Raw genomic sequence first — 12878 nt, forward strand, 5'->3', positions numbered from 1 at the left:
GTTGTAGTACTTAGGACAGCCCTGTAAAATAAATCAGTATAATTCCTCATATTAAAGATGGGGCAACTGAGGCTATGAAGTGTGGCTTGCCTAAGGCCACCTTGTGATTTTATGGCAGAAACAAGATTCAAACCAGGAACTTCGGGATTCATAGTTCAGCCTCTTTGCTACAGCAACTCTTACTCTCTTCGTTACTGGTGTTCAGTGACTGTTTTTTTTTATTCACGTAATGTTTGGTTTGGTTTTCTCTGGCTAAGCCCACTTTTACATGAGAGGTTTTTCTGCCCGTTCTGTAACATGCTGTGGGGTGTACTTAATTTACTCAGGGATTTTCTTATGACCTCCGCTACCCAACTGTAAAATATCTGTCTGGTCCATTTGTTATAGCCAGGCTTCGTGTAAGCCTATTGCACCCCCAGTAAGCTGCTACGGCTCCAACAGGGGCCACCATGGATGCCTGTCAGCGGGGCAGCTTTACATCCTCCCCATCCCCCCACGGTGCTCTACTCAACTCCAAATTGCCTTAGTATAGTGTTGTCCCAAGGAAAATTAAAATGGCAGCTCCCACCTCTCTGATGCTCATTTGAGCATTGCCGCTGCCTTTGCCTTCTCAATAAGTGAACCAAAATAAGAGGGACCCGCTAAAGGGCTTTTTGCTGACAACCCCTGCCCACAATCTTCAAGCTGGTCCTGGTTTTACCCAAGCCTTTGGTATATACTTTCCTCCTGTTTTTAATCTCATTCACACACAGGGTCCCCTTTGCTGCTGTTCCTTATTTCGGTGCCTCACTTTGGTGCATCAGATTTAATATTTATGGTGCACCATTGTGCTGGCCCATTTCACCTACTCCTGCCACCCCCACCCCCACCACTCACCCCCCCGAAAACAAACAACATGATGGATTTGATCTGGGACTGATTTTGTAGTTTACTTTTTGTGCATATCTGATTTACCCTTTTGTGTTTGGTTCTCAGCTGTGTTGAGGAATATAGGCTGGCACCAGATGGCAAATCGTGTCTCATGCTGTCAGACATCTGTGAGGGCCCCAAGTGCCTTAAACCAGATGTGAAGTTCAATGATACCCTCTTTGGAGAGATGCTGCATGGCTACAACAACAGGACCCAGCATGTCAACCAAGGGCAGGTCTTCCAGATGACCTTCAGGTATGCCTTGTTCACCCTCAACAAGTTTTTGCTACAATGTGCATTTGCTGTGTATATAAAAATGGTAAAGGACCCTTGACAGTTAAGTCCAGTTGCAAATGACTCTGGGGTTGTGGCGCTCATCTCGCTTTACTGGCTGAGGGAGCCGACGTTTGTCCACAGACAGTTTTTCTGAGTCATGTGGCCAGCATGACTAAGCCACTTCTATCAAAACCAGAGCAGCGCATGGAAACGTCATTTACCTTCCCGCCAGAGCGGTACCTATTTATCTACTTGCACTTTTACGTGCTTTCGAACTGCTAGGTTGGCAGGACAGATGCATATGCATCTGGACAGGAGTGTTTGTGTGTGTCAAAAAGTTGAAAGCTCCCAGATTCTGCAAAGTACCCTGAATTCCCTTTGCTCTGCAGTTTCTGATACAGAACCCAGCGAGTCAGAATAAGCCAAACATGATGTCCATGAACCAGAGTGTACTGGCTTCACGGACTCTTCTTATGGAAATTCTTTTAGTAGTTTAGGTGCTTCTGGGACTGGTTCTGAGCACACACACACACACACACACCCCGGAATCCCCAGGTTTATCCACTGAAGAAGGGGGTGGTAGCTGTATGCATACAGTTCATCATAACCTCAATTAATCTCCCACAATTACAACAACTAAATTGTCTTATATTTATCGATTTTTGGCTGAATACTTCCATACACTCTCAAGTTTGTGCTGAGATTCCAGATTCTGCTCTAGATATCATATGCTACAACTCTTAGTATGAGTACAGTAGTGCAGAGTGCCCAGTTCTAAGCTTAGACCAAATAAATTGACCTAGGGGCTGGAAGACTGCAAAGCTCTTTTATACCTTTCTAAGTTCCTTTGAGGAAGGATACATACATGTAATGTTTTCCTTTTCTTTTTTTGAAGTTTAAAGTTCACATCTGATTTTAAAAAGAGGATGTTGATTGAATGGCATGCACTGAGCCCCCCATCTTGCCCCTAAAGAATGATCTGGTTTCCGTTCCCCTTTCTCTCTGTTCTTTTCAATTCAAACTGGGTTTGGAGCAGCTGATTTTATTGTAAGGAAAAGCCCAGTCTCCTCAGTCTAAAAGCTAGGTGCTTCCTTTTGTGGAGTCATAAAAATAGGAAGTGAGGCCTCGGGTCTCTAATCTAAGCACTATCCATTAAGCACATGAGAGTTAAATAATAATAATAATAATAATAATAATAATAATAATAATAATAATAATAATATGCCACCCATCTAACTGGGTTGCCACAGCCATTCTGGGCAACTCACAACAAAATATTAAAAAACACAACAAAATATCCAACATTAAAAACTTCCCAGTTGTTATTTCTCATTTTTCTTTATGGTTGAAAGTACTCAATTTCATTCTGGGATCTTACTGCTAAGCTGGAATCACAGGCGGCAAGAGCTTGCTGCATCAACAGCAGATGGTGCTTTTAGATTCCCTCCAAGTCCAATGCTGATTCAGCAATCCATACTCCACCATCCTCTTTACTTGAGAAAGGTTGATGATGATGCAAATCTTAAGGCTATCCATGTCATAGTATGCAGTGACTTGTTCTTGTGAGGCTGTCAGGGGTGCTGCCTAGATTAATGAATCCCACAGAGGATAATTAGGGAGAAATTCCTTCAATGTTAAATCTGTAAGACAGAAAAAGAAAACCAGTCATGGAATACTGGTGGAATATAATTAAGATGAAGGCAGGGTGTGTGTGTGTGTGTGTGTGTGTGTGTCAGAGTGGGAGAGAATATAGTCCATGAAAAAGGGCAGATTTGCAGGCAGATTTTGTTGTTGTTATTCTTCTTGTTGTTGTTGTTAACAAACAAACAAACAAACAATAAATCAACATCATGGCTCTGTAGAGTAACTATATCACTCCATAGTAATAATTTAAACTATAGTAAATGGGCACCTGCAGGTTCTCAAACTAAATTGGACCAACAAAAAAAAAATGAGGGAAGAGGAAAGTTGCTTTGGAAATTAGAGATCAAAGACTCAGACAGTTTCAAGGAAGGAAAGATGCAGATTGTTGGCGTTCACAATATGTGAATTGTTTGACTGAGCCCAAAATTATGCATATTTAACCTGTGTGCATTCAGCTTTACGCACTTGGCATAGATAGAGAGATGGCAGAAAGAGGTGGGTGTCTGGGAAAGATGACTTTTGCAATCACACCCACCACTGAGCCCAATGTTTTTTGAATATATGCAGTGTTGGCTTTAGGCATGATCCCAGGAATGTAAACCCCAGCATAAGTTGCAGGTTTACTATATACACGTCTGTGTAGCTTGAGTTCCATAGTTAGCTGTACATTCAATCTACTCATCAGAGCATGGTAAGATGGGGCGGTGCTTTTCACCTGACATCGAGCACTGCGCACTGCTGCTTACCAGGATGAAAAGGTGAGGGGGAAAGGTGATGGTGAGTTTGGCATGGTGCAGACACACCAGCGGAAGCACTGGATTGGCTCCACCAGCGCGAGGTGAGCGGTGCTCCCTGTGCGAATTACCGCTCCCATTTACAGAGTTATGCAGGAGACTCTCCACTCAGTTATATTTTTATCTGCAGTTAAAGCCCCAACTCTGGAGACTTCTTTCTTCACCTGCTATTTGTTCGAGCTTTGTTTCTCAGTTCTTGTTTTCTCTTCCCTCAGTTTCCCAATGGAAGGAGAGAAATAAATACAGCCTTCCACCCAAGACTGCGTTTAAGATAAATGGCATATGGGTTATAAAGCACTCTGTGTAGGATACATAAGCTGTTTACGTACCTCCCTGTGATTGGGAGTGCTTTGCTTTTTAGGTTTTTTGTTTTTGTTTTTGTTTTATATTGTTTGTGCCAAAGATCCCAGTTAAGATATTCAAGAACCTCTCTGAGCATTAAGGACACCAGCTGTTTGAGCAGCCCTTAATTTGATGCAAGTGAAACATAGCAGGAAGCTGCCCTAATGCCGGGGATTAAAAGCCTTTTTCAACAAAGTGGAACAGGGGGGTTGCATCTTTTAAAGGGATTTACAGCTCCTTGGATCCTTTTAGCTACATGGATGAGTCAGCCTGCTTCCTGTGCCTTAGTAGCTTCAGTTTCCATAATAAATAGAATAATCACAACCCACTGTGCAAGATGGCATGGCAGGGAAGCAACAGTGGATACTGCAGAAATCTATACTGAGCACCCTTATCAGGTAGTACCTAGGAATACTGTTGGGTACACTATAATGATGATGATAATGATAGAATTTGTATACTACTTCAGCATAACCTCTAGGTTCAGGTGTGTGTGTGTGTGAGAGAGAGAGAGGGAGAGAGAGAGAGCTCCATATGTTGTTGGACTCCAGCTCCCATTACCCCTGCTGGCATTAGCCAATGCATGGGGGTGATGGGAGTTGTAGTCCAGCAACATATGGAGGCCAACCTCTGTTTAAAAAACCTTCAGTAGAGAATCCATCACATTAGGAGGCTTTATGTTCCACTGTCAAACTGCTCTTACTGTCAGGAAGTTCTTCCTGAGGCTTAGTCAAAATCTCCTTTCTTGGTGGTTTTTTTTTGGGGGGGGGATGAAGCAGCTTTTCCACAGCTCTCTCTGAAATGTATTTAATATGAAAACAACACTGGACAAAACAACTCATTTTCAATTTCCTTTTCATGTTGTTTGCTTTCTTATTTGACAAAGCTCCACCCCTCCCCACCCCTGTGCTGATTAAACACAAACATTTTAAGCATGTGAGTCGAAATTCACGAAAATTCAGTTCATCTCTTTTTTTCTCCTGCTTCCAGGGAGGAGGGGGGGTGTCTTTTATACAGTAACCCTGACTCTTCCGTTCCAGAATGGCAGGCTTTTGTTTCAGCGAAGTTATGTTAATGTTGTCATGCTTCATGTTGGGTCACTGAACCAACGAGGGAGGAATTGTCATAATATTGATGGGAAGTTTTGGCAAGTTAATTTTAAAGCTGTCACTTGGCATCTCCCTCACTGTTGCTTCTCAATAAAACTCCATGATGATTATGGGTCATGCATGACAGCTAGAGAGCGATTCCTGCAACCACAAGAGCTGGCAAGCAGTGTCTCTCTCTCTCCCCCCCCCCCCGACATCTTTTCCCCAGACCCCATCCTTCCTACCTTATCACCTGCTTTCTTTCTTCTGGTTTGCCACTCAGTTATGGATTATTCACATGGCGTAAACTGAACTTGCTCTTAAGAATTTGAAAATGAAAGCTTGGATATGCACCTCACCTTATTGCCCTTTAAGAACACAAAGAAGAGCCCTGCTCAATCAGACGAAAGCCACCTCTATACATTAAAACAAAAACGAAACACAAAAAAAGACAATGAGGGCCACCTTTCTTCCAGGGACAGAGGCTGATTTAGGGCATCATGGCTGGTTGCTCTGCACAGAGCTCTGAGCCAGAGGCACTGGGCTTTGGGAAGGAGGCATGAGTGCTCTAGCAGGGTCCTAGAGTGTGCCTTCTGGCTGCCCAAAGCCTAGTTAGTGCTTGCCCAGCTTTGGGAAGGAGACGGAGAAGACCTCCTTCCCAAAACCCAGCACCTCCCTTACCCATCTTTGGGAAGGCAACTCTGGTGAGGAGCATCTAATTGTGGCCTCACACAGTGTATCATATTACCAAGGTCCATCCCTGCAGAGACCATATGCCAGTGATGGGTGGTGCCAGAGGCAAAATAGGATAGAACAACTGATGAAGAAGTTCAGGCAGTGGGGAGGGAGGAGATGAGGCATAAATCCTCCCGAAACTTTCCAGGGTTACTGGGAAGACTGCGGCACCCGCAGCACCACGTTACCCCATGCCTGCTACTTCGGAAGGCAGAACAGGAGTGACCTGGGAGCGAGCCCCTGCCAAGGAATGAGCCTCCATTTTCCAGCATGATTTGTTGAAATGTTCCTCCTTAATTCAGCTAATTGGGTGAATCATGAGGCATTCCTGAGGCAGGATATGCAAACAGGCTGCGATTAATCAGTCGCTGAAAGAACTGATACTTTTGAAAGTATTTGAATGATATTTTAAAGCTTTGAAAAATTCCTGCAACGGGCATGAATGGGAAAAGGGGAGGGCAGGGTGCTTTATGTTTTCTTATGATTACTGGATATGGTTTTCTTTCCCTCTGCCCTCCCCTGCACAATGGAAAGAGGCATGTGTGGTTGTTTGTATGTTTCTTCTTGGATGAGAAGGAGAGGAATACATTTGATTTATGATTTACAAGGGATTCAATACGGCTTTATACGTCAACACGGCTTTATACGTCAACACTTTATCCCCCTTGATTGAGCAGTGAATGGGTGATATTTATTACCATCTCCAGATGGGGCGTTGTGAGAGAAGGAATGCAGTGAAAAAATAACCCGCAGCTTAACTGCTATGGAGGCAGAATTTGAGAGGGACTTGTGTTACAACCAGCACTGGAAAGGAAGGCATAACAGGGTAGGATCCAATGTTCTCAGGGAAAAGGTCTGGAAGATTTGCTCTACATGTTTGGCTGCAGTCAGACGGATTTCTGCATGGCTGTGTTGTCATTGGGATGCTCAACCAGGGAAAGATCTACGATTGGGACAGTGAGTGAGAGGATTTGAGCAGGAAAAGGAGTTTAATGAAAAAACTACACATGCTGTATAGATTAGATATACAAAGGTTTAATTGAGCTATTTGTTGTTTGCAAGGCTGTAAAGGGGCAACTGGATGAATGCAATACTATTGGCAAGTATTAAGTGATGTCATCTAGAGCCTAAATGAGAATTGACACAGCAGTGAGGGTACATCTTGGACATACACTATAACAAGACTGGGGAACCATTTTTTATTTTTATTTTTTTAAGAAATTGTATTAAACTGAATTAATTTGGTTTGATTTGTAATAATTTGGAAAATCAATCAAAATAATTGGCAAAAAACCAACAAAACAACTTTTGGAAGATATCTGAAGGCAGCCCTGTATCCAGAAGTTTTTAATGTTTGACATTTTGCTACCTTTTTATATTTGCTGTAAGCCGACCAGAGTGCCTAGGGAAACCCAGCCAGATGGGTGAGGTGTAACAACAACAACAACAACAACAACATATCAAGCTTCCTCAATTGTTCCTCATAAGGCTTGGTTTCCAAACCCTTAAACATCTTGTTTTAAGCAGCTTTTTTTTTTTTGCAAAGGGAAAAGCCCTGTTTTTTTGAGAATCAGCTGAAAGTTTTGCAGCTTTTTGCAAAGGGAAAAGCCCTGTTTTTTTGAGGATCAGCTCAGATTTGTGCAGCTTTTTTGCAAAGGAGGAAAAGCAAAGCTTCTTTTGCAAAGGGGGAAAAGCAAAGAGGAAAAGTTCCGTTTTAATGGTGTTCAACTCACATTTCTACAGCTTCTTAAGGAGAGGGAGCCGTTTCTACAGTTTCCAGACAGATAGTCTAATCAGCCAGTCACATGTCGCTAGGGAAACAAACAAACAACCTCCCTCTGCAGCACATTCAACAACGGAGGCCTGGGCAAGAGGGCGGGGCTGAAAGGGAGCTGGAGACTCTTATCTCTCTCCCGATCTCTTGTTGATCAGCTGCTGAGTGGGGTCCTTTCAACACCCCTTTTTCTCTTTGTAAAATAAAAAACACAATCCTCTTTTGGCCCCTGGGCAATTCGGCTCCAGGGACCACCATTTGCTCCATAAGACGCACAGATATTTCCCCTTACTTTTTAGGAGGAAAAAAGTGTGTCTTATGGAGTGAAAAATACAGTAAATAAGTGCATTTATTTATAACCTGGTGGCTGCTGTTGTGCTCCTGTCCTAACTGTAATAGAAGGGAGGATAACTCCTTAAGCATGAGCCCTAGAGAAGTACCAACCACTGTTTCAATTTTTTTAAAAAAATGTGAACATATGGTAGACATATGTCTTTCTTTGCAGTGAGCAGCATGAACTGTAAGCCCCCTTACGTAGTGCACCCCCTTAGTCCTTTCTGTGTGCCTGCATAATTATAAGAGTCTGGCTTGTTTGCTGATGCTAAAAGGCCAGCATATGAATGAAGATACTGTGATACTGTGAAAAGAAAGGCTACAGCTCAGCAAGTAGGGGTAGAAAAGACTCCCACCTGAAGTTCGCAATGTAAAATCCAGTGCAGAGGAAAAGCAGCTTGAGGATAAGCAGGATGATTATGGGGGATTGTACGCACATGAAGGTGATGGATGGTTGATGAACGTCCCTCTGTGAGAGGCAGGGAAGGGAAGACCTCCCAGGGTGGGAGGCTGGGAGAAGAATGTGAAGCTCCCAGGTGAGAGCTGGGAGGGTACATCCCATTCTGTGTGACACAATGATTAAGATCTACCTTTGAGAGAGGACTCTACGCTTTCTTTTGCTTTCTTTTTGTTTAGATTTGTTTCATTTATCTTATTGTATTGCAAAAAAAAAGCTTTAATAAAATCTTATGAGCAAAAAAAGTAGAAGCATTATGGGGGGAAACCATTGCTGAATGTCAGAGCATCTCCTTTGCAAGCAGAAGATCACAGGTTCAACCCCCGCCATCCCCAAGTAGGGCTGGGAATATGCCCTGTTTTAAACATTGGAGAGCTGCTGCCAGTCTGTGCAGACAGTATGAAGCTAGATGAACTAATTCTCTGACTTAGTGTAAGGAAATTTCCTTCAATTAAGGGTCATGTGGGATTATTTAGCTTGGTAATATTTCGGCCTTTCCCTTTACCTCTTAGTTGTGTATTTCCATGAAATGTCTTGTATCTCTGGTTTATTGACCAACCCTGTCAGACAAGACCCTGTGATTCTGTTCTCAGGATGAAGGAAGACCCTTTAGATCTTTGAGCACATTTTGAATAGCTCTTGGGGAATATTAAATGTAAAGCATGTAACAACATTAAATTAATTTCATTGATTTTCAAAAGAGGGGTCCTTTGCAGGACCTAAATGTAAAAAGAATAATTGGTCTGTTTATTATTCCTGCCCTGAAGAGCACCACATTTCTCGGTGCCTTGAATAGCTTGTTTACCTCTTACCCTTCAGCTTGGCATAATAGATAGATCTGCTTCCCCGGGGCTGGCTTCTATTTCATTCCCTTTTATTATGGGTTTTTGTATGTGTGCACGCGCAATTCTATTACCTGTTCATCTCTCTAAAGCCTCGGACATATTGGTTGGAGGGTAATGATAGTTTTTGAACCCGGGCTAATACCTCCACAATGCATGCTGTGCCGAAGGATTGGACTAAGGGACGTGCTGGCTAGAGATGAAAACTGAGCCCTTTGCCATTTAAGAGGGGGGAGAGAGGCACTCTCCTGGCAATAGGCTGGCTCTGTGGGCCCCCACTTGATATGCAGGCTCACGCAGGGAAATTCAAAGCAGTGTGCAAAAAAAAAAAAGAAGAAGCTCTCCTGCCATCCGAGAACAGCATTAGTTCCTCAAGATCCATTTTGAACAAGCCGACTGTTCTTGCCCGTGCCAACGTCTCTTTTAGATAATTTGGCCTTTGCATTTTCTCTGCATGCAGATGAGCTCCCCAAGGTCAGGGGAGCCTTGTTGCAACACAAGTAGGTAAACACCTTACTTGTTTCCGCAAGGCTGCATATACCCTCTGCAGCATTGGTTAAGGTGGCAAGAAGGCAATGTATTAGCTGCAGATCTTTGGGGCTGGCATCCGTTTTGACTGTGCCCAACTCTGCAAACAATATAAGGGAGGAGGGACCCTAAAGAGTCGGATAGGAATTTAAAGTATAGCTCCTCCCACCCGCCCCCTGCTAAATGCTAGGCTTTGAATAACTACAGATCGGGCAACATTACGTAGCATGGATATTTTGTCATTGTCTGTATTCTGTTTGTCTGGTTGCATGTTTTGATATTTAGATTTCAGTGAAGGGTGTGAAATGTAGGCGAAGTAAAATAATATATGCAATACCTGCTCTGAATAAGGCAAAACTGTGCCTTTAGTAAATTCAAGACATATTCCAGGTACTGTTTTCCAAAATCTGGCTGCTTTTAATGTTCTCTGCTTTTAAAGTGCTGCTGCTGTTCATATGCTGTCATATATTAAGTTAAATTATTGTTAATATGTAAGCAGCCCCAGGTATATTTTAATACAGAAAGGTGGAATACATATATGACCTTGTGGACTGGTCTGGAAACTCCAGTGGGGCAGAATACAGTGGCTACACTGCTGGTGGGGCAACATGTCTGCTAATATATACTCCGGCAGTTGATATGCTAGCAGGTGATGTTCAAGGCTTTTTTGTCGATAAACAAAGCCCTGAACAACTTTTGTCCAAGATACATGGGCGTACCCAGCGAGGGAAAGTGGGGGGCTTCTGCCCCCCCAAGCAAAAAAAATTAAATGGTTATAAAGTGATGAAACGAAACAAAATTAGGTAGGGCGATGGCGAATAATCAGTTGTTTACCACACTGAAATGGTGTAAAAACCGAGAAGTATCTAGAGCCACCTAGCAACTGGTAGAGGAATCTATGTCAGCCAGCCAGTGGGATTCAAGGGATGGAGAGGTCTCTAGCAGAGAGAAGAGGGAATCTTCTAGAGGGGTCTAGTGAGTTCCGCGTCACTATATAAACTGAGCCGTCCACCGCTAGTTGATCAGTATTTTAAGTGCTTTCCCGTCCACCATGGCTACTGTTGAACGATCTTTCAGTACCCTTCGAAGGGTAAAGACCTGGCTCAGAAGTACAATGGGAGAGGACAGACTGACTGGGTTGTGTTTGATGAATGTCCATCGGAAATTCTTCAAGGAAAATCAGGACTGGGTTGAAATGAAAGTTTTGAACGAATTTTCTTCAAACCCAAGAAAAATGATATTAGTATAAGACATGTAACTAGAATAAAAAAAATTTAAAAAATTTCAAGCAAATAATTGTATTAACTACCATAATAAAGGACTGTTATAATTATATATAATTTTCTTAAAATTTTCTGTGCTGAAATGTCACAACCTGAACGACCATGGCTTGCCCCCCCCCTAGTTTTGATCCTGGGTACGCCCCTGCCAGGATACCTTAGGGACTGCCTGAGTCCTGCCCCCCCCCCCACAAAAGAAATGTTACAGAGACCTGATTGATCTCAATCAGAAGTCAAGCATTTACTGCCACTGGTTCTGTGTTATGGAACGCTCTTCCAGCAGAAATTGAGCAAGATTGATGTTTGCTCTGATTTAGAGCTAAAGAGCAGATTTTTCCTGAGAAAGAAGCAGGGCAAGGGGAAAACTGCTTGGACCTGTACTTTCTATGCATAAGACAAGCGAAAGTATGGGCGAGCCGTCAGGGGTGAAGTAGTTAGGTCCCAGTTACAGCAAGGGAGCATGGAACATGTGGCCCTTGATATACTGATGGACTCAAATTCCCTGTTCCATTCACTGTGGCAAATTGTAATTAGAGCTGCAGCTGCACAACATTTGGAGGATCACAGGTTCCCCAACACTGCCAGATTTAACCCAACGGCATTGGCAATGAGCTTCTGTGACAGTGGAGTAAGAACACTGGGCCAATGGCCTATCTAGCCCAGCACCTTGTTGTCACAGTGGGCAACCAGATGCCTCTGGGAACCCCACAAAAAGGAGTGCAACAACACTCTCTCTACCTGTGATTCCTAGTAGCTGGAATCCAGAGGCACATGGCCTCCAAGATGGGAAGTAGAACATAACTATTAGAGCTTGGGGGTCAGGGATCTTCCCTGCCTCCAGGCCATGTAGTCCCTGCCAAGTGTTCTTACTTCCTAAGAAAACTGGAAAGAAACAGCTTCCCATAGCTTGCTCTCAACCCACCTTTCCTGCACCATAGAACACACTGCATCTTCTCCACAGATGTTTGTAATCTGTTCAGTGAGTGAAAATAGTCATTATCTTGTTAGCTTGCTGTGGTGAAGGAAGTTCAAATTTGCATTTTCACAGATAATCACCAAGCACAAAAAAGGCCTTCTCATGCAGCAGCTTTAATTGGGCTGAATGGTTGATCTGCCTAGGGAGGAAACTCCTGCCACCAAAGTGCCAGATCATCCTTCACTCAACTTAGAAGAGATACTGGGAAGAGCCAGTTCTAAAAATAGGCAAATCATGGTGGGAGGGAAGAAGATTTGATGCTGATGGAAAAGGATGTGGTAGTGGTGTTGATAGCAGGATGTGGAAGGGTTCCAAAGGAAGTGGAGTACAATAACAATATTTGTATTAATATTCGATGACAGTGAAAAAGGGAGGTGAAAAAGACAACTCAGACAGATTTTTTTTTCCTCTGCAGATGAGTTGTGAGTACAGTGGTACCTCGGTTTAAGAACAGCCCTGTTTACGAACTATTTGTTTTACGAACTCCGCAAAACCAGAAGTTGTGTCCCTGTTTGCGAACTTTACCTTGGTCTAAGAATGGAAGCTGAATGGTGGAAGGGCACCGGCGGCGGGAGGCCTCATTAGGGAAAGCGCGCCTCGGTTTAAGAATGGTTTTGGTTTAAGAACGGACCTCCAGAACGGATTAAGTTCATAAACCGAGGTATCACTGTATTATAACAGTTTAATACAGCTTTTTATCCAGGTACCTCTAGCATAACCTGAGCTCCAGTAAGGCTGGAGTAGACCTAAACATATTTTTGGGGGGCGGGAGCTGAAAAAACACACATCTGGCAACTTATATGCCATTTTGGTTTCAGATAGTACATGGGTAGACGAGTCTTTAAAACCCCAGGACACAAATTTTCAGTCCTCTGGCGGCTATGGTGGTTCATTTACCAG

At 43.3% G+C, this 12878-nt stretch overlaps 1 protein-coding gene across 1 annotated transcript in view; it reads left to right on the forward strand.

Moving 5' to 3' along the window:
• ASTN2 (astrotactin 2) overlaps window positions 1-12878 on the forward strand; it is a 627871-nt gene that overhangs the window by 419147 nt on the left and 195846 nt on the right. Inside the window, 1 exon segment of the mRNA XM_033137815.1 lies at window positions 976-1164. Coding sequence (XP_032993706.1) covers window positions 976-1164 — 189 coding nt within the window.

Source organism: Lacerta agilis, chromosome Z (genome assembly GCF_009819535.1).
Source record: "Lacerta agilis isolate rLacAgi1 chromosome Z, rLacAgi1.pri, whole genome shotgun sequence".
NCBI classification, from domain to species: domain Eukaryota; kingdom Metazoa; phylum Chordata; class Lepidosauria; order Squamata; family Lacertidae; genus Lacerta; species Lacerta agilis.